Source organism: Salmo salar, chromosome 18 (assembly GCF_965601325.2).
Source record: "Salmo salar chromosome 18, fSalSal1, whole genome shotgun sequence".
Lineage (NCBI taxonomy): Eukaryota > Metazoa > Chordata > Actinopteri > Salmoniformes > Salmonidae > Salmo > Salmo salar.
Genome location: NC_138308.1, coordinates 76,704,497 through 76,731,157, shown reverse-complemented (window position 1 = coordinate 76,731,157; position 26,661 = coordinate 76,704,497). Strand labels below are relative to the sequence as shown.

The window sequence follows — 26,661 nt, the reverse complement described above, 5'->3', positions numbered from 1 at the left end:
CACCCCTGATCACACGTAAACACTGTTCAATTTCATAGCAACCACATACAAACTTGATCCCTTTGATCATTGAATAATTATTTTTTGCATCTACACACTCTCCTCCTCTCACCTTTTCCCTTTGCTTGTGGACTTCAGTGCACAACACATCAGCTGCCTGTGACCAGGTGAAAAAAAACTTTCCAAGCCAATCCTTCATATTATAACCGCTAAACACAGCCTACATTGTTGTCACCATATTAGCTAACGTCATAGTCAACGTAGCTACTAGAACTAACGTGTTAGTTAATCCGCTACAATCATGTAATACAGTCAGCAAGCAGTTTAGCAGTTACACTGGCGGGCATCGGTTGCAATAAATTAATGAAACCAAAAGCTTACCTTGACTTGGAAGAGTTCCAGTGTTTGATAGCCATAGCCAGCTAGCTAACATAGCATCCCTCTCTGTTTGAGCCCGGTGTTTGAGTAGGCTAAACATTCGCTAGTTAAGTACTCACATGTTATGCACTGGAATACTAGCAAGCTGTAGCTTATGCTTTCAGTATTAGATTAATTCTCTGATCCTTTGATTGGGTGGACAACATGTCAGTTCATGCTGCAAGAGCTCTGGTAGGGTGGAGGATGTCCTCATAATTACTGTGTAAGTCTATGGAAGGGGGTGAGAACCACGAGCGTCCTTGGTTTTGTATTGTATTTTGTAAGTCAATGTACCCAGAGGAGGATGGAAACTAGCTGTCCTCCGGCTACACCATGGTGCTACCCTACAGAGTGCTGTTGAGACTACTGTAGACCTTCATTGCAAAACAGTGGTTAAACCAATTATTTGGTGACGTGAATATATTTAGTATAGTCTTATCTAAAAAGGATCGATTTTTAATGTTTCACTACTTAAAAAAAATATGAAATTCACTGAGGAGGATGGTCCTCCCCTTCTTCCTCTGAGGAGCCTCCACAGATGTATATTGACATTAAAGCTCTTTTCAACTGGATTTAACACATAAAACCAACTGTTATTTTTATTTTCTCACTTACATTAACATTGGATAACATCACCATAGATAAGACAGTGATACTCATGTATGACAAGTCATTCATCCTTGTCTAACATCTGTCACATGTAAATCAGCTCTCCGGTGTAGTACATCAGGTTTCCATGTTTCTGTTGAAGGAGTCATAAATCTTACCCGCAGTGCACTGACTTGGGGGCCATTTTGAAAGTAGTTCCGACCACGTGGTTCAAAATCCTCCCAAGCTTCCAACAACTCTTTCAACATGGCCAATGCGTTGAAAGTACTATTTGCCTGAAACAAGAAAGAGAGATACAGTGTGGTGATTAAAATATGGAAAATTCCATCTCTAACCCTACTCCATTTGAAGGCATTCACACTGTGCTATCAAATTTATTTCGCAGCCAATCTGACCTTGAGAACACACTGCGTCTTCGTATTTTCACCTATCCCCCGGGAAGACTGATTTGATTTCTACCCCCGTTGTGACTAATGTAAACAGGGTTATTTACACCCAAGCACTGAGATGTAAACAATTGGGCTGCTAGGAGTGTGAAAACGGGCCCCTATGGCAAGACCGAGCCACTCGCTGTGAAGTCGGTGGATCTACTCAGCCATTATCTTACTAGATATTCTTCACATCCAATTCCCTACAGCTTCTCACCATTGGTTTGTTTTGTTTATGCAGTTTCAAAATGATGTTAATTATGGGAGAAACGTCATGAAAAATAGATCATATCCCCTGAGTGTGTTCCCTATTTCCTCTCTCTGGCTCTTTCTTTGCGGTTTCTGGAGAGGGGTTCATAGCGTCTATCATCACGTTTTGATTTACCAGCTAATCTAAATGCCTCGTCTTGGTATGATTCGTGAAGTGAAAATATGCAATTAGATACAATCGCAAACGTTTTAATTATTCAAGCTATTTACATAGGCACCCAAAGTCAATGTCCCCAACACTGTTATGAGTGTTGGGATCACAGAGTCCACATTCTTGCAGACATCCATTTCCTTTCAGTCTAATTGACTGACTTCAATTCAAATTGACACCAACCCTGGCAGACATGTGATGTGCATACAATATGAGTTTCTCCTTTGTTTTACCTCTTTCACCATTAGTCTAGTTGCAGGTGTGTCAGGGGTGTAGAGGATCTTCCCTTGGATCAGGGGCCGAAATGTCCTCCAAACAATACGTAGGCCAGGAGTTCCCTCAAGAGTGTCAATCAGTACTTTGCAGAAGGCACCTGGTGAGAGAGAAACATCGATTGTTCCTTCAAAAACATGTGTAAATACACCTGTTAGCGACTTAGAAATTGAGAAAAGCAACAGATAAAAATTGTACAGACATCTGTCTGAATGAGTACTTGGACCAAACCACCAAATATAACATAAGATAAATTAATAATGTCTTGATGATAATAGACATAAAAAAATGAAAAACATTTTATGTTGGCATCACATTTGCGGACCACATTTAATCCATCTGTTACAATCAAAGTTACCATCAAAATAAAAGTTTGTTAATCTGTTGTATTTCAGGGTTAGAAACAGAAGATTTATGCTGCATCCTAAATGGCACCCTATTCCCTATAGTGGACCACTATGGGTACAAATAGAGTCCATAGATTCCAGAAATCCAGAAATCACATCAAACCCTCACGCCACTGCTGAGAAAATAAACGGTAGTCTTCACATGCTTAATAATGGAAGTAGCAGGCGATCTGACAACCGGTCAAGTTTACACTTTTCACTACGTGGAGGATTTATTGCAATTACGACACTTCAAAGACTCAATTATTTTGTGTCGAACGACTCCATTAATGTGTAGCTAATAACACAATGGCTGGGGAGAGAGGAAGGAAGGGAGCAAGATATTTATATAGCAGTCCAGCACAGCTGAATACACACAGTAGGAGTTGGGAGCCAGGAGTGCTCAACACTGAGCGAGAAAACAAGTCAATATGCTCAGCTGCAGTGGGATCATTATTAATTTATCCAATCTGCCAATGTGAATATTGCCAGGTCGGTTGGAGCGCTGTGTAGGTTACACAGGACGATAGATCTGAGGGAATAGCATGGTGAAAGGTGCTGAAACCACCACCACTTGTTTGTGTTCTGTAGGGTGTGAGGATGTCTGTCTGTCCTGTAAAGCGTCTGTTTATCGGTATGTCTGTCTGCTTGCCTGCCTATATTTGTCTGTCTGCCTGCCTACTGTACATGTCTCTATATCTGTGTCTCTGTTTCTGTCTGCCTCTATGTGTCACTGTGTCTTTATCTAACTGTCTGTACTTTTATGTGTGTCTTTTGGTCCGTCTGTCTGGGCTCAGGTGCGTAGGTCTATACTTGACTCGTCATCTCGACTCAAAAGCCCCTTCCACCTCTTCTATCACAGTGCTCCCTTAACCGCTGGCTACCTATAAGACTTGTGGAAATTTTGAGTGCAGGATGTGCGATAAATGTTAGTCTTTTGCCTTGCGGCCATCCCTTCTAAGGTGCTCCGGGGAAACTCTGTCGAGTGCTAATGGCCGCCCTCACTCCGGCCAGCTGTTTCCCCTGACCACACGTAATTTCCTATAATCATACACAGCGTCACATGGCTTAGAGCTCTCCGTTCAATAAATATTGATATCAGGATGAATCTCTTCCACACATTCGTATTCATATTAATATTTATCTCCCCCAAAACTGTGACATACCATCATATTCTTACCAAAGGTGTCTGATTTATCACACAATGGTGGCAGGGAGGAACTGAATCCATATTTTACACAGGGAGCTGCAGCCAAGTAATTGCTCGGAGCCTCTAGTCAGCCCCTCATCATACCTGGCAAATTTAATACATTTGAGTTCCGCACAGTGCAGAAATAAGACTCTCTCACACACACACATACATTTTACTCTGCACACGTACACACACACAGTCACACGCCTACCTATCGTGGCTAACACACACATCACTCACTTAAACTGCACCGCTTCCAACATTCAAATAGAACTCTCCAGAATGTTATTCAAACAGGACTTTCTCTTAAGTGAAAGCCATACAATATTCCTTTCATCACTCACACACAGATACAAACATAATATTTGTGCAGACACACACATACACACACAAATTCACATGAACATCTACAAACAGTGCTCTACTGCAACTTCTACATCCAACTAAGGGCAATCAATGGTCAATTGGGCCGACCAACCAGTGCTCCCGCACATTGGCTAACCAGGCTATCTGCATTGTGTCCCACCCACCACCCACCACCCGCCAACCCCTCTTTTACGCTACTGCCACTCTCTGTTCATCATACATGCATAGTCACTTTAACCATATCTACATGTACATACTACCTCAATCAGCCTGACTAACCGGTGTCTGTATGTAGCCTCGCTACTTTACTGTTTTCTTGCTTCTTTAATCAGAACAAAAGTTTTCAGCTGTACTAACATAATTGCAAAAGTGTTTTCTCATGATCAATAAGCCTTTTATAATGATACATTTGGATTAGTTAACACAACGTGCCATTGGAACACAGGAGTGATGGTTGCTGATAATGTGCCTCTGTACGCCTATGTAGATATTCCATAAAAAAATCTGCCGTTTCCAGGTACAATAGTCATTGACAACATTAACAATGTCTACACTGTATTTCTGATCATTTTGATGTTATTTTAATGGACAATTTTCTTTCAAAAACAAGGACATTTCTAAGTGACCCCAAACGTTTGAACGGTAGTGTATATAGAAACAGCCTCCAGCAAAATGAACGTATCATTCTGTATGCTATAGGCCTGGCCCCGGTTTCCCAGAAGGCTATGTTCATTGTTAGAACTATAGGATCATACAGTTCTAACAATGAACTTATCCTAAAGAAGATTTGGTGAAACAGGGCCCAGGACTCTCCAACCCTGTTCCTGGAGAGCTACCATCCTGAAGATATTTAACTCTAAGCCTAGTGCATCTGATTCTACTAAATAGCTGGTTGATCAGCTGAATCAGGTTAGTTACGACTGGGGTTGGATTGAAAACCTACAGGAAGGTACAGTAGTTCTACAGGAACAGGGTTGGAAAGAACTGCTATAGGCTCTATCCATCATACATTTCAATGCCCTATACACACAATTTTTTCTATGATATGTGATTCCCCAGCACAGTGGGGAGTGTAAACAATCGATCCAAAGGTCTAAACTTATTTCTCCTTTGTGGGAGGCCATCTTAAAAAATGTTTTACAAGTGTTTACTGCCACAGACAGCAGTTTACTACCCTGTTTTTTACTTTAATGATGCTATTGGATGGTGCCTAATCCCAACATAAATTCATTTGGGAGGGGTACACTTTTTACCAAGAAACTTTTATAGCCTTTATTGTTTCTATTTTAGTTTTCCTCAGAGTCCACTTTGAGTCTTGCAAAAGAGACGTGCTGTATATTGGTTATTGTAAAGAGATGTGTATTCCCATACTCATGTACTGTACAGAACACTAAAAAGAAGCAAGTTAAGCGATTAGCATGCAGACAGAGGTGTTGGCACTCATTTGAAATGGCTGCTGCATTGTTTTACTAATTTGTAGTGGCACCAGAACACAAATCCACGGAAAAACCAAACGTATTAAAATCAAAAAGAAATCCTGCGGATCCTCAAACTAACAGGCAATTAATGGAACAGCATAGAGCAGCCCCTAATTAGTGCAATCCGAAAAACATTACACTTGAGAAATTGTACTCAGTGGTAAGCGGAGGGACAAACCCATTTGTGTAATGAGGAACTCAGCACTGTAAATAAATAGGTTGGCTTGACAGGTCAGACCCCTGGTAAGGTTTAAGATTATCTCGTTTTTTTACTTTGGCATCTCCTGGCCTCAGAAAACCTTTCCACTCTGTAAAAAATCTATGAATATCTTAGCACCCGACTATTTGTCAAGCTGAACAGACAAGGGCTCAGCTGCATTTTAAAACATGACCATTTGTCGGAAAACAGAGAGAAAAAAAACGGGCTACATATTTATTAAATGTCATTGGGAATAGCAACCACATGTGTATGCCTAGCTGGTTACTGTTATACTAAATGGATTTATTGTCATTGGAGGAAGCATATTGAAGCCCATTTCTCAGAACAATACTTCAGTGATCAGGGGAATCATACAGGTCCCACATGACAAGTGTGACCTTTGAAGCGTTCATGAATGTAATTTCTAAACATGGTAGAGTGCTATGTCTGAGCTGTGTATACATTACCCAACATTGCTGTTTGACAGCTAAATGGATCCGAGACCACATAATAAGCCCTTTGCACAATAATAATAATAATAATAATTTGCTATTCCAATCATTATTTCAAATTTTCTAAAACTGTTGTACAACAATTCCTTAACGGTAAGACAACATTTACACATTAAAGAAACCTCCTTGGACTGTTAAAAACTGATTGTATCATTCTAGGAACATAGTACTAACACTGTAAGAACATTGAGGGGGGCCTCCCGAGTGGCACAGTGCTAGCTGTGCTGTGGGTTACGGGAGGGTTTGGCCGGCAGGGATGTCCTTGTCCCATCGCGCACTAGCGACTCCTGTGGCGAGCCTGGCGCAGTGCACACTGACACGGTCGGCAGGTGTGCGATGTTTCCTCCAACATATTGGTGCGGCTGGCTTCCGGGTTAAGTGGACATTGTGTCAAGAAGCAGTGCGGCTTGGTTGGGTTGTGTTTCGGAGGACGCATGGCTCTCGACCGTCTCCTCCCCCGAGTCCGTATGGGAGTTGCAGCGATGAGACAAGACTGTAACTACCAAATGGATACCACGAAAACGGGGAGAAAAAGTGGGAGCGATGCAAGCTTGATTTCTCAGCTCACCTCCAATTCCTTCGAAATGTGTTATTTTGATATGTGTTGAGATTTATAGTATTACTAACAACCTTGTAACATGTCAGTGTACAAAGGTGGGGTCAAAAGAAAAGATGCAAGCTCTCCCGTGAAGAAGAAATTTAGGAAAACTGAGGCCCTCTGTAAAGAGCTCCACAACGCCATTTTGCAGGCCTCTAGACAGGCTATGGTGGAACAACATCGCAGCCTGGATGCTATTATTACCTCAGCCGTGGAAAAGGCTGTAGACAACATTCTGACACCAAAGATTGCAGCTTGTCATCGGACGGGGCCACAGTGTCTCCCGACCCCTCCTGTCTCAGCCTCCAGTATTTATGCTGCAATAGTTTGTGTGTTGGGCGGCTAGGGTCAGTCTGTTTTATCTGGAGTATTTCTCCTGTCTTATCCGGTGTCCTGTGTGAATTTAAGTATGCTAATTCTCTCTTTTTCTCTCTTTCTTTCTTCTCTGAGGACCTGAGCCCTAGGACCATGCCTCAGGACTTCCTGGCCTGATGACTCCTTGCTGTCTCCAGTCCACCTGGTCGTGCTGCTGCTCCAGTTTCAACTGTTCTGCCTGTGGCTATGGAAACCTGACTTGTTCACCGGACGTGCTATCTGTCCCAGACCTGCTGTTTTCAACTCTCTAGAGACAGCAGGAGCGGTAGAGATACTCTGAATGATCGGCTATGAAAAGCCAACTGACATTTACTCCTGAGGTGCTGACCTGTTGCACCCTCTACAACCACTGTGATTATTATTATTTGACCCTGCTGGTCATCTATGAACATTTGAGTATCTTGGCCATGTTCTGTTATAATCTCCACCCTGCACAGCCAGAAGAGGACTGGCCACCCCTCACAGCCTGGTTCCTCTCTAGATTTCTTCCTAGGTTCTGGCCTTTCTAGGGAGTTTTTCCTATCCACCGTGCTTCTACACCTGCATTGCTTGCTGTTTGGGGCTTTAGGCTGGGTTTCTGTACAGCACTACGTGACATCAGCTGATGTAAGAAGGGCTTTATAAATACATTTGATTGATTGATTGATTGATTGCAGGTCCTGGTGACTAAAGCCAATTCAGTTAATTGCCGTGGAAGGCTTGAGCAAGTCTCTTAAACAGACCGAGGGAAAATAAGACCAGCTTCACTCCAAGGTGCATGAGAACAAACGAAAGAAAAACGAGGACAGAAATCATATGTCAAATTTGAAATTGGTGGGACTTGACAACGCAGAGGAAGGGTCGGACTCCGTTGGTTCCTAAAAGGAAATCTGTCAATTTGGAGCACTTCATTGGTAGGCCAGGACATCTACATCGAGAGGGCGCACTGTGTATTCGGCAAAGGCATCGGGTCTGAGCGGTCCCTAACCCTGATCTTTAATCTGCTGGATTACACTGACCGCCAGGCTATCCTGCAAGGGGCAATGGCCGTTTTCCCCATTATGCACAAACACCAACATCTGCAGTTCTTTCTGGATTACAGTGCAGAGACCACAAATAAGAGAACTGCATTCACCCCGGTAAAAAAGATTACGGCGCTTAGTCTACAGACATGTCTGCAGTATCTTGCACTCCTTAAACTAACGCATGGAGGCAACAGGATTATCTTCAACTCACTCAGGGAGGCAGAGGATTTCCCCTGATCAACATTCGAGGCAAATGGGACTTCGAACCCAGGCCGCAGTGACAATCCAGGCTTGGATTGCGGAGAAGACAAAGTCGCACAGGAGATGGACATCTCTTCACCCTGGGATAGAGCGGTAGCCACTGTGTTGCGGCTGACTAGCTTGCTAGCTAGCTAGGTCCTTGAATTGTTTGGCTATTTTTAGTAGACATAAACTAACCTTAGCTACAGCTCTGTGCTTCACAGAACTGAGTTTACGAATTAACTGGCGTGGCGAGTAGTTTTGTTGTGAGGACTTTACTAAACCGTTTCTTCCGAACTGAAAGAATACTTTTTTTTGTAGATAAAGGCAAGCAACTTGTCTGTTACTGTTAGTAGTAGGGGGAGTAGTTGGCTGGCTGGCTAGCTAGCGAAACTATCAAGAAACACAACAATAGTTCAGCAGGAAGACTGCGATGACAGGTATGGATGATTACAACCCAGTCTCCGATTGGATAATTAACATAGCTATTAGATGGAAATATGTATCCTCTGTTGTCTTTAATGTCACTGCATGTACCATGCGCTTTCAAGGTAAATGCTGTCTTTATTGTTGGTCTTCGTTGATAGAAAACTCCAGATCTCAGCGTCTCTTTGCGACGGTTCCATTATGGTCATCTCATTGTGGGGGGAGATTTTAATGCAATGATTAACCCAGCATCAGATAAATCCTCAAGTAGTCAGGATTCTCTTCCTGCGTCTTCCCTTGAGCTGAGAACATTTATTGCAGAACTGAATTTAATAGACATATGGCAGACTCTGCTCTACATAAATATAGTCAATTCTAGAATATGATCTTTGTCACACCTTCACTAATCGAAAATATATCAACATTGGAGATGTTGCCCATTTTGATATCTGATCACTCTCCTGTGATGTGCACAATAACCCATTTTAATAAGTTTCCCCGAGCTCGTAGATGGTGTTTCAATGATTCTTTGTTGTCTAACCCAGGATTGACAATGTAGATCAATCAACAGCTGGAAGAATTGTTGGTAATCAATAGGGAGCAGTGTGAGAGTCCTCAGACATTATGGGAAGCAGCTAAATGTTTTATCAGAGGCAATTGTATAGTGTTTTCCTCTACATTAAACTCTGCCAGAAATAAGCGCTACACAGAGATTGAGGCTGAAGTTGACTCATTGGAGAGGGAGCAGATGGATGCATTCTCAGAGGAGAGGTCAAATAAACTCTTAGCATTGAGAGGGGAATTCAATGCACTCTCATTGCGCAAAACAGTGCATTTTTTTATGCACTGAACTAAACAGAAATATTTTCATGGGGAAAGACCTAGTAGATTGCTTGCTCTGTGGCAGAAGCAGAATGAGTCTAAGACATCAATTAATGCTATACGCTTAAGTGATGGGCCAGTAGTCACAGATCCTGAAGAAATAAATTACATTTTTAAATATTTGTTATAGTGCCCTTTACTCATCAGAAGCTACACTTGATATGCAAAGGAGCAAGTTATTTATGCAGAATTTGGCTTTAACTAAATGGGATTTATTAGACAGAGCTGCTGGAACAACCCGTAACCTTAAAAGAGCTGGGGATGCGGTCAGGGCTCTACAAAAAGGAAAATCTCCCTTGCTTGATGGAACTATATCTGGTTCTATGGGATAAAGTTGATCCCCAGATTTTGGACTCCATTAATTATGCTATTGAGACTGGGTCACTCCATAGGGACCAGAACATTGCATGAATTACTCTGTTACTGAAGAAGGGAAAAGACCCGCTTGAATGTTCTTGTTACCGACCAGTCTCCCTGATTTGTGGGGATGCAAAGTTAAATGCAAAAGTATTGGCCATGTGTATTGATCTCTTGGTGTGTAAGTTAATACACCATGACCAAACTGGCTTTGTTAAAAGGGAGATTGGCTGCAGATAATGTACGCCGTTTACTGCATGTTATTTACATTGCTGATCAATTTACGTCACGACTACTCTGTTTTGTCACTTGATGTTGAAAAGGCATTCAACCGGTTAGAATGGGGATATGTAGGGATGGTTTTGGAGCAGTTTGAGTTCAATCATAATTTCATCTCTATGATAAAAACATTATATAACAGCCCCACTGCTTCAGTGACAACTGGTACCTGTCAATCGTCTCCATTTCCATTACAACGCAGATCTAAACAAGATTGTCCTATGTCCCCACTGCTTTTTGCTCTGTCACTAGAGCCCTTTGCACAGGCTGTCAGAGAAAGTATGACTATATCTCCAATTGCAATTCATGGGTCTACAAACTTTGTCTCATGTCATGCAGATGACATCATTCTGTTCCTCTCCAATGTTGGGTCCTCTCTCTCTCATGTACTGGAGTTGTTTGATAATTTTAAAGAGCTGGCTGGATACAAGATAAACTGGACCAAATCTGTGTTCCTCTAAATAAAGCAGCTATGCTCTTTTACCCTCTTTTGAACCAATAAGCACCAGCTTTACTTATTTGGAGGTAAAAATGTTCTGCTTTGCAGAAAATTGTTAGAGACAACTTCTATGGCCTGTTGCAAAACATTAACAAGGATTTGCAGAGGTGGTCTAATCGAACTATTGTTACAGGGCAGAGTTACCCCAGTGAAAATGAATATCTTGCCCCGGGTTAACTTTTTATTCTTTATGATCCCTTTATCGCCACCTCCAACGTTTATCTCTAACTTTATAGGAAGTGGAAAACGGGTTAGGATCAAACTCCCTACTTTGCAGCATGCTAAATGCACAGGAGGTTCTCAATTTATATCATTGGGCTTTTCAAATAAGAGCATTACAAGTGTGAATGGACCGTCAATCAGTTGTACCTTGGAGAGCTATTGAATCTGGTCTGGTTAAACGGCATCGACTAAAACAGTTTGTATTTGCTGGGGTAGGTAGAAAACATCTTCGTTTTACGTTTGGTAGCACAGTTTTGAACTCCTTGAATATATGGAAGAGGGTGAAAAAGTGAATAGGTAATCAGGTCATCTCCAATATGGAACAATTTCAAATAATTGACAGGTGGACATCCTTTCACACAGACCTCTTGGTCTTCAAAGGGTGTTTATGTTTTGAAGGATCACATTTATTTCAAATCAAAAGTATTTATAAAGCCCTTGTTGTGTCAGCAGATGTCACAAAGAGCTTATACAGAAACTGTCACGTCCTGGCCAGTATAAGGGTTAATTGTCATTGTAGTTTGGTCAGGACGTGGCAGAGGGTATTTGTTTTATGTGGTTCAGGGTGGTGTTTTTCTAGAAGGGCATTTGATTTAAGTATTCCGGGGTTTGTTGGGCACTGATTGAGATTCATGTATTCTATGTTTAGTCTAGGTAGTCTGTTTCTATGTAGAGTTAATTGGGGTGGACTTCCAATTGAAGGCAGCTGTGTGGTGTTGCCTTTGATTGGAAGTCCTATATTAGTTGGGTGTGTTTGTCTGTGTATTTGTGGGAGATTGTTTCTTGTTTAGCGTGTGTGAGCATAACAGGACTGTCTAGTAGATCGTGAGTACGTTGTTTATTATTTTGTGTTCACTTTTGAGTTAATAAAACTTCAAGATGAACATTCATCATTCTGCTGCATATTGGTCCTCCTTTTCCGACGATGATTTCGCCATATCGTCTGACGACGACGAAATCCCTGACAGAAACCCAGCCTAAAACCCCAAACAGCAAGCAATGCAGATGTAGAAACAGATGTATTTATATTGAGATTGGCTTGCACAGATTTCAGGATATTAAAGACGACTATTCCCTGCCAGGATCCTCATACTATCTGCATCTGCAGTTAAGGTCAGCTATGAAGGCTTATGGTGTACCCTGGAATTTGCCCTTGCCACCCAATGGCAGGCTGGATAGGTCCAGATAGCAGTTTTAGAGGGCTAGTAGCAGAGATATATGACACACTTACAGGGAAGACTTATTAGATATTACCCATGGAGGTGGTATGGGAGACAGAGTTGGAGAGGATGGATAGGATATGGTCAAATCTGAGTGAGGGATCTAAGAATCTTAGCCAGCTCATTCACTTCAAATTGATTCACAGAAAATATGCAACTCCATATAAACGTTTTCTGATGAAAATAATAATTCCAAACTGCACACACTGTACAATCAATGTTGTAGGGATTGTCCGGTTACACACACATTTTGGAGTGACACATGCTCAGTGCTGTCAAGATTGATGATGGTAAGCCTTATCTCAGATCCTTCCTTGCCTGCTGAATGATGAATCATCTTTATCTTTCACACTTATTCCACATAGAATTCTACTAGCTGGATTTACAGCAGCAAAGAAAACTATTGTGCAGTTACGGTGTAATTCGGGGCTGGCTCTGGAAATTGACTATATGTTTTCCAGAATATTGTTCATTTGGAATGCACAACAGCAAAAACAATAGGGCGATGCCGTCCACAGTGCAGGCATGGGCAGGGATATCCTCCGCCCTAAGAGACCAATTGCTTGGCTGACTTACCTCTCTTTTCTTCCCCTTTTTTGTTTCTTTTTGACTATCTCTACTATTTGAGAAGTTTGCTACTGGCTGTTGGTGGGAGATGGGTGGGAGGCTTGGCCAAACGTGTACATTCAATTGTATTTTACTTCTGTGATTTTTCATAGGCTGGAGCTGCATGTACAGTATAACTACAAGTATTTTTTCATCAAGGCCATATTCTTTTGTTATCCTCGAATTGGCTTAGTGTTTATTCTTTGAGGTGGGGAAAACATCATGCGTTACTAGATGCTGTCAGCTGACTAGTCCCCAATGTTTTGGAATGCTTCTATTTAGGGCCTGGCTTTAATGCTCGCGCAGGGGGTTTCTCTCCACAGTCTCTCTTCCTACCCCACAGTGATGGGTACTCCATGTATAACATTGTGTGGGCCTCCCACACAATGGCGCAGCGGTCTAAGGCACTGTATCGCAGTGCTAGAGGCGTCACTACAGACCCGGGTTCGATCCCAGGCTGTGTCGTAGCCGGCCCGTGACAGGGAGACCCATGAGGCAGCACACAATTGGCCCAGCATTGTTAGGGGAGGGTTTGGTCGGCTGGCATGTCCTTGTCCCATCACGCTCTAGCGACTCCTTGTGGCGGGCCGGGTGCATGCTCGCTGACTCTTGTCGCCAGTTGTACAGCGTTTCCTCTGATACATTGGTTCAACTGGCTTCCAGGCTAAGCGAGCAGTGTGTCAAGAAGCAGTGTGGCTTGACAGGGTCGTGTTTCGGAGGATGCGTGGCTCTCGACCTTCGCCTCTCCCAAGTCCGTACGGGAGTTGCAGTGATGGGACAAGAATCTAACTACCAATTGAATATCACACAATTGGGGAGAAAAAGGAGTTAAAAAAACATTGTGTGTTTGGAATCGCCCCTGTGTTATGTCTGTTCTGTTCTGTCAATGTAATTTTATTTTTGTAGAAATTAATATTTGTTATTGTTGTGTGAACTCAAACTAATTACACAAAAAAAGTAAGAACATTGAGGGAATTTTCTGTTCACCCTGATACAAATATTGTATTCAGTGTGAATTACGGTTGAGATATGAGCAACAAAAGTCTAAGCTTCAGGGGGCTCGAATTGAACCATTCCCCTATTTGTTTAAAATGCAATTTTGGACTGATACAGTGGTAAATATGAAAATAAAAGCTTCAACAATTGAAGTTAGTATTTTGATAGGTCAAGGCAGAGTGCAGTATTAACAATACTTACTGGAATTGCTGCTCCTGACGTTGTTTTCTGTGTCATTCCTCATCGCTCCAAAAGCAGGGAAATTCATGGTGGTCTTTGTGGAGTTGGAGTTTGGTGTTTTACTACAAAGTAGGATGTTCAGACTGCCAAATGTGTCTGCTCTGAAATCCAGCATATCAGCGGCCTTTAACAACATTGAGTTCTGCAACTTGTTCATCTGTATTGGTGGGGGTGTCATTGAAAGAAGATGCACAACTACATTTCAGAACATGACGGAATAGTACTTCACTTATTGACTTCAAGACAACAAATTGATATGATACAACCCAATATCATGCAATTTCTCAATAGACTTGTCTTCAAATTCCCATTATTGTTATTGATTACAATGAGTCATACAAGCCCAGGTCACTGGGCGACACAGGTGTTCTCAACAAACTAATACTGAATGTTATTGGATTTCCATGTAGGCCCACTGTCCTGTCAGATGGTAAATAACTACCACACCAACCTCATCAAGCACGGGTAAGGCATCCTCTGTAGTTTTCCTCACTAATCCAAAGGTCTCGGACGGAGTCAAATCCAAAGCTGAAGGTAGCTAAATGAGGGAATAAGAAGTTGATTCAGCAAACATTGTTGATTTATATTCAATATATAATGTGCATTTGTTTGTAACAGGCTCAGTGTTTTAAAGGTTAAATGATGTATTTTACAACTTAATGTTAGATGGTTCCTCAATCTGAATTGCACTGTTGCCCTTATCACTCCCGTTGATTTTTAGCTATCGTTGGTTAAAGTTCGCTCATGTTCGTAGTGGCTATTTAAAGAAAACCAAACCATGGATTACAGTTTATTTTTGCCCATAGACTACTTTCACGGTGAGAAACCTTCTAAGATTATGTTGTAAAATACTGTACTTCCCCCTTCAAGCGAACACCTCAGATGTTACCTCAAAAACCTCAGGTGTTTGCAACAAAACTGGCCGACAGAGAGTAGTTCTGCATTTCCTTTTTCAGGTGCATGTCATTCAGTTGAAAGTAATGGTTGCTTGAGGATATACAGCACTATATAAAGTGCAGTTACTGTAACAATGGAAAAACAGCCTAGACACAGCATTTTTTTCCAACAGTGCCCTCCTTCAAAAGCATTGGGTGCATGAGGCCCGTGGTTTAGTCTAAGCAATGTCAAAACCAATATCTTCCCCAACAATGTTTATTGTGGATGTATTTTTATAAAATGTCAGGAATATGATTCAGAGCCATACCACATATCTGATGTTTAGAACACACCGGCCCAAGGCAGCCCAGCCGCTGCACGTTTCCTTTGAAACACTATCCTTTCCATGTGTCAGGAGTATGCTAACATGAGTCCCCATTGACCGTCACTGAGAAAAACAATATAGCTCAAATCCATAGAGATAGAGTGCTAAAGAGAGAAAATGAATCCTAAATCCCCCAGTTGTATTTATGAAAAGTATAAAGCCACAGAGCATTTACAAATTCAAGGAGGTGTCACTCGAATCCCCGTTTATCCGGCAGCCCTTATTGAGTTCTCAGTACATTCATTTTGGTTAAATTTTTACCGTCGGCAGCAATACACAAGGAAGCCGAGACGTGCTGATTGGAAAAGCATGGGCATCTCACTTAGGAAATTTGGGATGAAACAGCTTGAAATCACAGCTAAGTAGTCAATGGGCAGAAAGTGAGGTCTTGGGCTGTATCGTATTAATGGCTTGATAAGTAGACCCATGGCACAAGGCAATCTCTCAGAGCCATTCGGTAAACTCTATGATGTTTCACTCTTTTTTTTTCTCCGCATGATCTGTCATTTCTCAGCTGTGTTTCCAAGGGAGGCTAGAGCATGGAATGGTGTTACAAAAATAGAACATTCATTTCATTGTGGACTCAGAAACCACAAAGGTTACCAAGACAGTGACCTTACTAGATGTAATGGGAACTGTAATGGATACTGTAACTTCAGAAGGAATGCCCCCAAAACAACCTCCTCAGATTTGTTGTTTCAGAGTTCATAACATCCAAGCACCCTACTTTGTCACTGAAAATGAGTCGGGGACAAAAACGAATGTTACTTTGACCTTAAGTAATAGCTCTGTAATTTACTGTACTTTCACAACACAGTATGACTGGTTACTACAATACATATACCATGTGATATCTTAAGATGTTTCAGAATGTGTAGTTGATTCTGTTGATGCTATTGACGTCATACGGTGCATTCGGAAAGTATTTAGACCCCTTGACGTTTTACACATTTTGATAAGTGACAGCCTTATTCTAAAATGGATTAAATAAAACAAATCCTCATCAATCTACACACAGTACCACATAATGACAAAGCAAAAACTGGTTTTTAGAAATTTGTGTAAATTTATGACAAAAAATAAACTGAAATATCACATTTACATAAGTATTCAGACCCTTTACTCAGTACTTTGTTGAAGCACCTTTGGCAGTGATTACAGCCTCGAGTCTTCTTGAGTATGATGCTACAAGCTTGGCACACCTGTTTTTGGGGAGTTTCTCCCATTCTTCTCTGCAGATCCTCTCAAGCTCTGTCAGGTTGGATGGGAGCGTCGCTGCACAGCTATTTTCAGGTCTCTCCAGAGATCAATTGGGTTCAAGTCTGGGCTCTGGCTGGCCACTCAAGGACATTCGTAAACTTGTCCCGAAGCCACTCCTGTGTTGTCTTGGCCGTGTGCTTAGGGTTGTTGTCCTATTGGAAGGTGAACCTTCGCCTCAGTCTGAACACTCTGGAGCAGGTTTTTATCAAGGGTCTTTCTGTACTTTGCTCCATTCATCTTTCCCTCGATACTGACTAGTCTCCAAGTCCCTGCCATTTTAAAACATCCCAACAGCATGATGCTGGCACCATCATCATGGAGAGTCTTCATACCCAGGAAGACTCGAGGCCGTAATCGCAAAATTGTTGCTTTGTCTTTATGGGATATTATGTGTAGATTGATGAGGAAAAGAAACAATTTAATCAATTTTAGAATAAGGTTTTAACGTAACAAAATATGTAAAAAGTCAAGGGGTCTGAATACTTTCCGAATGCACTGTGTATTGCACTGCTTCCACCAGCCAACAGTATTATCAGGACTTTGTGTTCTTATGTATTCCTGTGTGTCTGTATTGTCCCTGTAGCTATGTGCCCAATGCTGGTGACAAATCCAATTTCCCCTCTGGGGATAAATTACTTGTATTCAATTAAATTCTTCTATGTTTATAACATACTACCAACCACATTGTTTTCCCGGAAATATCCACGTTGCAAAAGTAATATTTCTAAGCTACTGTAATGTGCACCTGGACTCTTGTAAGACAAGATAGCACCAGTTACTTTCTGTACAATGCTCCCTATAACCTCACTATATTGTGCTCTGCGTTCCCTTAAAAATATCTATTAAGTCTCAACACAACTAAATCACCCACTACCACTCAATGCTGTCTTGATAAACCCAGACTAAATTTTTTTATTTCTAAAGTCCCTTTCTTTATGTATTTTTTATCACCACTTTTCTTCAACCCCAAGCTCTCAGTGTGTGAAAGGGTATTTTTTTCAGCCTCCATTTTGCTCAGGGGGGCCAGATGACTTTTTTTGTTGCCATATCTTGTCTGGCATTTTCTTCGATGACTGAAAATGCCTCCAAGCTTAAGTTGTTCAAATGGCTTTTTTTTCCCCTCCATGAACTTCTTGCCTCATCACTTATTCATTGCTTTTGCTGTCCCATACATTTTCTCTCAAAGATAAACTGGGAAGGGAAGTGCACTCTTTTGTCGCCTCTACAGGAAGTAAGGTTTCAATGATATCCAGCAAATATCAATGCTAAATAAATCTAATTGTTTCTACTTTACAATGGTTAGTGGAGACCAAGAGAGGAGGAGCATAGAGAACAAACTTCAATTAAAGAGGTTGTACAGACATTTTGCCTCTGGTGCTCTTGAGCCAAAAGGGGTCCCCTAAATGGACAGATATTGGCCAGAGATGACCTAATTTGACTAAAAGGTATATAACTCACGCCCATGAACAAAAGCATATTGTTAGCCAAAAACTAAGGATTGTGTGGTTTCTTGCGTTAAGTGACTGAACATCCATAAAGCATCTTTAATGAAGCGCAAAGCTCAGCTTCTCAGGCTTAGGAAAAATATCTCTCACCTTGGGTTTTAATCAAACATACTTTGTCCCCACAGTCACCCAGACCATTATATCATCATGCCAACATAATATATAAGTTTCTAATTTTCTCAGAAAGTCATTTTCATCTCAAGTTAAAGCGTAATGTTAGATAGCTAGCTAACGTTAGCTGGCTGGCTCGCTAGAACATTACGTCTATGATCTGTGTAGTAATATCTCAGAAAGTAATTTGCATTTCTAGTTATAGCCTAATGTTAGCTAGTTAACTAACATTGAACCTAGTTGGCTAGCTTTAGCTAGCTATGACAATCTGTTTGTATTGCTAGTACTCTATGGATTGGGATTATGGTTCATTGTTTAGCTAGCTACAGTGGGGCAAAAAAAGTATTTAGTCAGCCACCAATTGTGCAAGTTCTCCCACTTAAAAAGATGAGAGGCCTGTAATTTTCATCATAGGTACACTTCAACTATGACAGACAAAATGAGAAAAACAATTCCAGAAAATCACATTGTAGGATTTTTTTATGAATTTATTTGCAAATTATGGTGGAAAATAAGTATTTGGTGAATAACAAAAGTTTATCTCAATTTTATATACCCTTTGTTGGCAATGACACAGGTCAAATGTTTTCTGTAAGTCTTCACAAGGTTTTCACACACTGCTGCTGGTATTTTGGCCCATTCCTCCATGCAGATCTCCTCTAGAGCAGTGATGTTTTGGGGCTGTCGCTGGGCAACACGGACTTTCAACTCCCTCCAAAGATTTTCTATGGGGTTGAGATCTGGAGACTGGCTAGGCCACTTCAGGACCTTTAAATGTTTCTTACGAAGCCACTCCTTCGTTGCCCGGGCGGTGTGTTTGGGATCATTGTCATGCTGAAAGACCCAGCCACGTTTCATCTTCAATGGCCTTGCTGATAGGAGGTTTTCACTAAAAATCTCACGATACCTGGCCCCATTCATTCTTTCCTTTACACGGATCAGTCGTCCTGGTCCCTTTGCAGAAAAACAGCCCCAAAGCATGATGTTTCCACCCCCATGCTTCACAGTAGGTATGGTGTTCTTTGGATGCAACTCAGCATTCTTTGTCCTCCAAACACGACGAGTTGAGTTTTTACCAAAAAGTTATATTTTGGTTTCATCTGACCATATGACATTCTCCCAATCCTCTTCTAAATCATCCAAATGCTCTCTAGCAAACTTCAGACAGGCCTGGACATGTACTGGCTTAAGCAGGGGGACACGTCTGTCACTGCAGGATTTGAGTCCCTGGCGGCGTAGTGTGTTACTGATGGTAGGCTTTGTTACTTTGGTCCCAGCTCTCTGCAGGTCATTCACTAGGTCCCCCCGTGTGCTTCTGGGATTTTTGCTCACCGTTCTTGTGATCATTTTGACCCCACGGGGTGAGATCTTGCGTGGAGCCCCAGATCGAGGGAGATTATCAGTGGTCTTGTATGTCTTCCATTTCCTAATAATTGCTCCCACAGTTGATTTCTTCAAACCAAGCTGCTTACCTATTGCAGATTCAGTCTTCCCAGCCTGGTGCAGGTCTACAATTTTGTTTCTGGTGTCCTTTGACAGCTCTTTGGTCTTGGCCATAGTGGAGTTTGGAGTGTGACTGTTTGAGGTTGTGGACAGGTGTCTTTTATACTGATAACAACTTCAAATAGGTGCCATTAATACAGGTAACGAGTGGAGGACAGAGGAGCCTCTTAAAGAAGAAGTTACAGGTCTGTGAGAGCCAGAAATCTTGCTTGTTTGTAGGTGACCAAATACTTATTTTCCACCATAATTTGCAAATAAATTCATTAAAAATCGGTCATTTTGTCTGTCATAGTTGACGTGAACCTATGATGAAAATTACAGGCCTCTCTCATCTTTTTAAGTGGGAGAACTTGCACAATTGGTGGCTGACTAAATACTTTTTTGCCCCACTGTACATGTCTAAACAAAAGACTCCAAGTTAAAGTGTACTGTTAGCTAGCTAATGTTAGCTGGCTGGCTCATTAGCTAATATTCTTGAGACACTAACATATTTCAAAGGTGCAATAAACAAAGCAGGTTAAAATGGTGAGTGGCTTTGACAGTTTTGACCTCAGGGCGCTCTGTTTGGTGCAAGATTGAAAAAGTGAACTCATGCATTGGTGTCAATGAGATACAAGACACAAGATTCAGTAAGGAAAGTACTCTGGAGAGTATAATCTAGAATATAAACCCAAATGGTTGCCAACTCCACACACTCATGGCAAAATCTATAGATGTATAGTGCAGTCAGGTCCATCAAAAGAGTGAAATAAGAGTGAAATAAATAATACACATACTGAGTTATAAAGTATGCACATTATTTGTTTTACTATTATATTATTTTAAATGAATACAATTAAAACCAAATAGATTTTGTTAAACAAGTTAATATTTTTTCTCTCAAAAAGATAGGGGTCAAAATTATTGGCAACACTCTTTTCAATACCTGTTAATATCTCACCTTACGAGGATAATGGCACTAAGCATTTTTTGTAAAATGTTTTATGAGATTGAAGAACACGTTGGGTTCTTAGACCATTCCTCCATACATAATCTTTCCAGATCCTTGATATCTTTCGTCTGCGCTTATGGGATGCCCTCTTCCATTGAAAACCATTAGGTTCAAGTCCAGAGACCGATATGGCCATTCCAAATGTTGTTCTTTGTGGATTTTGATGTGCTTGGGGTTATTGTCTTGCTATAATATCCACTTGCGGCCAAGTTTTAGCCTCCTGGCAGAGCCGACCAGGATTTAGGTTAAAATGTCCTGGTACTGGGCAAAATACTGGCCCCAGGACCAGCGGAAACAAAATAACCAAATAACATTAAAGATCCACCACCATATTTTACATTAGGTATGGGTTTTTTTTCTGCATTTGATTCCTCTTTTCGATGCCAAACCCACCACTTGTGTTCATGTCATCTGACCATACAGTACTAATCGCCAATACCGTTTAGAGAGCTCTAGGCGTTTACATTTGTTGGATGACATGAAAATAAAAAAAATGCTATTTGGCAGTAGCTAACATCGATTTCAAACAACTAAGAGCCACAGAGAGAAAAGTTCAATTAAGAAGCAAGTAAAATACGTAATTACATCTTTATGTCACAATGAAGTAAACAGTACAATCAAGTGACATTTCCATAATTGAGTGGTAGACCTAATTCGATTTGACTTACATTGGTGAGCATCTTCCTTGTATCCAGGTTTTGTAGGAAAACTTCTCCGGTTTGTCTCAACTGCTGTGCTGTGAGGGAGCAGCTGACTTTCTGAAAGGCCTCCTTGTCAGAGGCGCTGCTGAATTCCACATATCTATCAAGAGCTGTTCCATTGCAAAGGGTGATCCTCAGATCGTCTTGCCTTGAAATGCCTATCATCTGGTGAAAGGATAGGATGAGCATCAGAAGTGGTAGAAGTAAAATAGAAACCTATCTGATTCCGTTTTCTACCTGGAGTTTGATTTGTGTACTTTACACACACAAGCACACACACCAAGCACCCTTGTCAGTGAGGAGTGTATAGCCTGGCACAAATAATGATATTTTTCCTACTCCTCTGACGTCAGTTGGAACATGGCAAGGTATCGATGTGGAACATCTGAAGGGGCCACTCACAGATCACGCTTATCGCTACAACAGCTGCATTTCACCTGAACACAAACGTGCCAGGTAGAGCAGTGTTTTTCAATCAATTCCTGGGGTACCCCCAATGTGTGACATTTGTGGTTTAGCTCAGCGCTAACACATCTGATTTCATTATTCAAGAGCTTGGGGATTGGTTGATTAGTTGAACCAAGTGTGTTAATGCTGGGCTATAACAAAGTGTGTACCCCTAAGAAAAAATTGAGAAACATTGACTTCTTACAGTAAATTCTCTGCAAAGTCATACAGTATGTCTCTCCTGAATCGATTAGAACTGTCAAGAAATGATGTCCTTGCGATGCATTATTTTCAATCATATGGGTAGGTAGCCTAGAGGTTGAAGAGGCAGACCTGAAGCCAGAAGGTTGTGTCTTATGTGAGAGAGGGGGTTGACAGAAGAGCAGAAGATTCATTTTGGATTGAAGATTTGCGTTGTGTTTGTTAAAGATGCACTATGCAGAAATCCCTCCGCCATTTCCTGGTTGCTAAAATTCTAATAGTTCACCTAATTTCAGTTTATTGTACCATCTAAACAGTTGTGAAATATCTTTTCCATAACCGCAAATATTGTATTTTCTGAAGATGGTGTACAAAACCGAAAGACACAAAAACAACCTTAAGAACAGGAAGCATAGAAATAGTGCACATAGAACATATCTACGATTTCTTAGACTTGCTTTCAATGAGAATAACAGATCTATAATGCATATTTCTATGTGAATTTGTTCAGGTCACCCAAAACATTACATCTTGTTTCCAGACCACTCTGCAGTACTATGCTGTGAAAAAAATATTTTGTGGTAATTATGCTGACTCACCTCATTCAGGCGAATATTTGAGGTAATCAGACTGTTGGCTACCATCGATGGCATGGACAGGTTTTCCCTCAGATATGTGGTGAACATTTCATTGTCATTCAGGATACTTCTCAGAGGAATGGGCTGACCTTAAACATGAAGAGCGAGAACAAGTAATGTGCTTCCACTCGGTCAGAATTAGAATGGATCTGGAATGAAAACTATTTTTGAGGGAGCTGTTTCAGTTTGTTTTGATAGACGGCATGTAAAACAGTATACTCCATAGACGTGGCGAACATCAAAGATGGGTTTGGAAAATGTGATGTTCCTTACTCATTTGATATTGACAGCATCCAACTGATATATTTAAGTGTAGCATTCCCCAAACTGCTTTGCCATGCTTTTTTTGTTTAACATCCACTTTGGGAGGCATTTGGTCGTAATCAGTTGAAATTGTATTGTATTCCACAGGTGAATGTTGCAATAAAATGTGGATAAGAGCGAGGGAGGGTCGACAGTGGAATTGTTTTAGTGGGAGCTGGCACATCGTTGCTAAACATGCATCAGTCAGTTAAACAGTCATTTTGTACTGATTAGATGCCCACTGATAGTCTTGGTCGAAATGACAACATCAAAACCAATCGACTGTTTAATGTAATCCTCCCCGCTTAGACTGGTGAGAATGTCTGGGTGCAGATCACAAGCCAAAGACAGCCCATTACCACTTCACTCCACAATGTTTATCTCTTAGGCTACATGGTTCGTGAGTATTCTCAAGAAATCTGCTCTTGAAACAAACTCATGAATACAATATTGTAGAATATGCAGAGAACATTTTGACTTAAGCCACATACATGGCATTGTAATATGGTAGAACATAAATGATAGTATGTACCTATGACGTTTAATTCATGTTTATAGGAATTCAAGGTAGAGATACTTATCCTGTCATTATACTCTTACTAAAACTACTACTACCTCTGTCATTATCATTTTCAACACCATCAATAAGGTAGGACAACATGACTCTTGTACAGGTCGAAACAAAAACATGCTCTGGGCTCTGTCTGAACTTGGTTACCGGGCGAGATTGGAGTCCCCACCCCAACACTTTTAAACATCTCCGGTGAGAAGCACAACACAATCACCTTTGCCATTTATATCCCTTTGATATCCCTCTGCCTCTCCCTTGTGCTATATGACCTTTCGCCATGTCGCCTCAGACAGCGTATCCCATTAATTAAGCCGTGCCTTAGATCTCTGATGGATTTAATCTTGTATATTACAAGCCTGTGACCCCAAAATGCAAATAAGGTTTTGGGTGCGATGTTTGTGTGAGCCTCAAACAATGGCTGGGCCCACTTTTGCCTATTTGCAAATTAGGTGCCTTGTGAAAATCTGAATATCATCAGGCTAAATGAGCCTAATGCAAAGTAGCAACTTATGAAGATAAACGATCTGCCACTCCACACGGCAAATTAGATCATAAATAATCAGTTGTCATTGTTTTTCGAGTGATCTCAGAGAATAACAAATCCTCCAAACTGTCACCCTCATGAATGGGCTACTCTAGTTGATAGAGGACTGTGGTCAAATCTATGGCAAAGTGATTGTCAGTCTGGTAAAGTATTATACTGTTCCAATTACTGCTGAGCCATTAGTCAGTGGCTGTAAAAGCTTTATTATTCATGAGATATTCAAGGTTTGGCTTAGAACTTAGTTCATTAATATGGTCCTCAGTGTATTGAACAGTGAGTACAGGATCAGTTTGGTTGGTGTGCTAAAGTAGATCATCAATGCTCATGATTTTCTAGGGCTCTAAAAAAAACAGTTTGAACAATTTGATAACGGTTCAAATACTGTACCTTTTTTATGGTTAGATGTCTGTAGAATCAAAACCCACTGGTCCACATCATCAGAAAGCGTCTGGATCTTGGTTATGATGGATCTGTTCGCCAGAAGTGACTGTAACTCGATCAACATCCCAGCAATTCTGGTTGGACAGAGGAAGAATTTAGAAAGTCTTAGACAATGCATGGCTAAATGAAAGATAGCTAATAGGCCAACTTCAAATGTGATGTAACTCACTTTCTAAAGGGACATCAATGGCTAACTGACTACCAAAACCTGCCATTATCAAGGTGAAATAATGTAACTCAAACTAGGATCATTTACAGTACATTTGGAAATTGTCACTGTAGGTAAATGGCTTGAAAAAGGTTGCCCTTCTACATACATGGAATTGTTGAAGTTGTTGACTTGTCCCGGTGCTTCTCCTGGCGTGGAATGGTTTACACATGGGTTGTCTATGTTACACATCATGCCTTGAAGCCAAGGCAGCACCCCGGCGGAAGGCATGGCTTTATTTGGATAATGACCTTGAACCCAAAAAATAATTTACTTTTTTTTCTTCTTCCATACATGAGCACCTAACAGTCCTCATCCTCCACCATCTTTCTGCAGCTTTCTGCAGTGTCCTCAGATGATGGCTTCAATTAGGGAATTGCTTGGTGTGCGTGTTCATGTTCTGTGTCAGCTGACTTGTTTGTTAGTGTCAGCTGACTCGGCGGCCATCTTGCGTACTCCCTCAGCCACTTTAATAGAGTTTTGACTAGATGGTATACAGCTATGGTCAGAAGGGACTTTCGTAGCCGGTTAGGAGAATGAACGTAACAGGTTAAGAGAAGGGTTAGGCTCATCTAAAATGCACAAATTATCCCAGACGCAACTCAAACACGCATATTTTGATGTCACTTTAACATAAGCTACACTTGGACATAAGCCCGTCTAGCCATTACCCTTGGATTTGACATGTCAGGTGAACTTTTTAGGACACCCTTCTACACATGACCAATTGTCCCTACTTCCTACTCATACTTCATGTCAGAGGGAGTAGGGGTGTCCGAAAATGTACATTATACTAATGAGAGTTTGTAGGAAGAGTGATACTGAACAGTGTGTTATAGTCCTAGGTATGACATTTGCTGGGCCACGGTGACATTGCTACTTTTATCAGGTGACAAAGTTACAGCAGAAATTGGAGAAAGGAAGGGACACGCTGCATTTCACGATTAGAAACACTATGATTGTAGTGCAATAGATTTCATTTTGGGGGAATTGATATAGTGTCACATTTGGCATATGATTTGTGAGCCTATAGTTTATTTGTGAAGCATCTATTTAAATTGTAAATACTTTATACATGCATTATAAAGCCTTAATAAGTTGCAGTTTGCGTAAACTGGGACCATTCTACTTACATTCGCCCTGGTAAATGGGTTGGGTGGTTGATCTCACCCAGACCAGGATGAAGAACAGAAAGAGAGGCCACAACAACTCCACCACCAGACGCACCTGAATTGAAGATGAAGTAGACAGATTACCTCATGTTAAATCATATTATATCATATTACAGGATATTACCTCATGAATCCCATTCTAGTCTCTGTGTTTGTGTTGCTAATGCCTGTGTTCTAGCCCTAAATGATAGGGGTCGACACTTGTTGCTGAAGTGGAGTTGGTGTCACATTGTTTGTCGTCACAATAAAATACTTTGTATATTCAAATCGGCATGCCAAATGCATAGATTTCTAAAACAAATGCCATATAATCTAATATGATTAACATGCCATGACATTTACTGTCCACAATAAAAAAAATCTCAATCTCGTACCAGTATTTTTTTGAAACCGTGGTTAAACATAACTATAGCAAATGATCAAATGCTTAAATACATTCGCAGAATGGCTGATAATTTTCTTGCCTTTGTACATCAATTGCATATTTTAGACCCACTTTTGCAAAACCGTAAATACAATTGTCATCAATGAATACAACATTCACTGTAAAGTGTTCTGTTCACAGAATATCAACAGGTA

At 41.0% G+C, this 26,661-nt stretch overlaps 1 protein-coding gene across 2 annotated transcripts in view; it reads right to left on the bottom strand.

Annotated features, from left to right (window-relative positions):
• LOC106577627 (phospholipid-transporting ATPase ABCA1) overlaps positions 1-26,661 on the bottom strand; it is a 229,420-nt gene that overhangs the window by 177,155 nt on the left and 25,604 nt on the right. For both annotated transcript variants that reach the window (XM_014155904.3, XM_014155905.3), the window contains exons 3-11: positions 26,044-26,137; positions 25,020-25,161; positions 24,649-24,776; positions 22,805-22,932; positions 21,525-21,722; positions 14,677-14,763; positions 14,187-14,382; positions 2,109-2,248; positions 1,185-1,301 (exon numbers count right to left, since the gene is read on the bottom strand). In XM_014155904.3, coding sequence (XP_014011379.3) covers positions 1,185-1,301; positions 2,109-2,248; positions 14,187-14,382; positions 14,677-14,763; positions 21,525-21,722; positions 22,805-22,932; positions 24,649-24,776; positions 25,020-25,161; positions 26,044-26,137 — 1,230 coding nt within the window. The remainder of the gene's footprint in view (positions 1-1,184; positions 1,302-2,108; positions 2,249-14,186; positions 14,383-14,676; positions 14,764-21,524; positions 21,723-22,804; positions 22,933-24,648; positions 24,777-25,019; positions 25,162-26,043; positions 26,138-26,661) is intronic.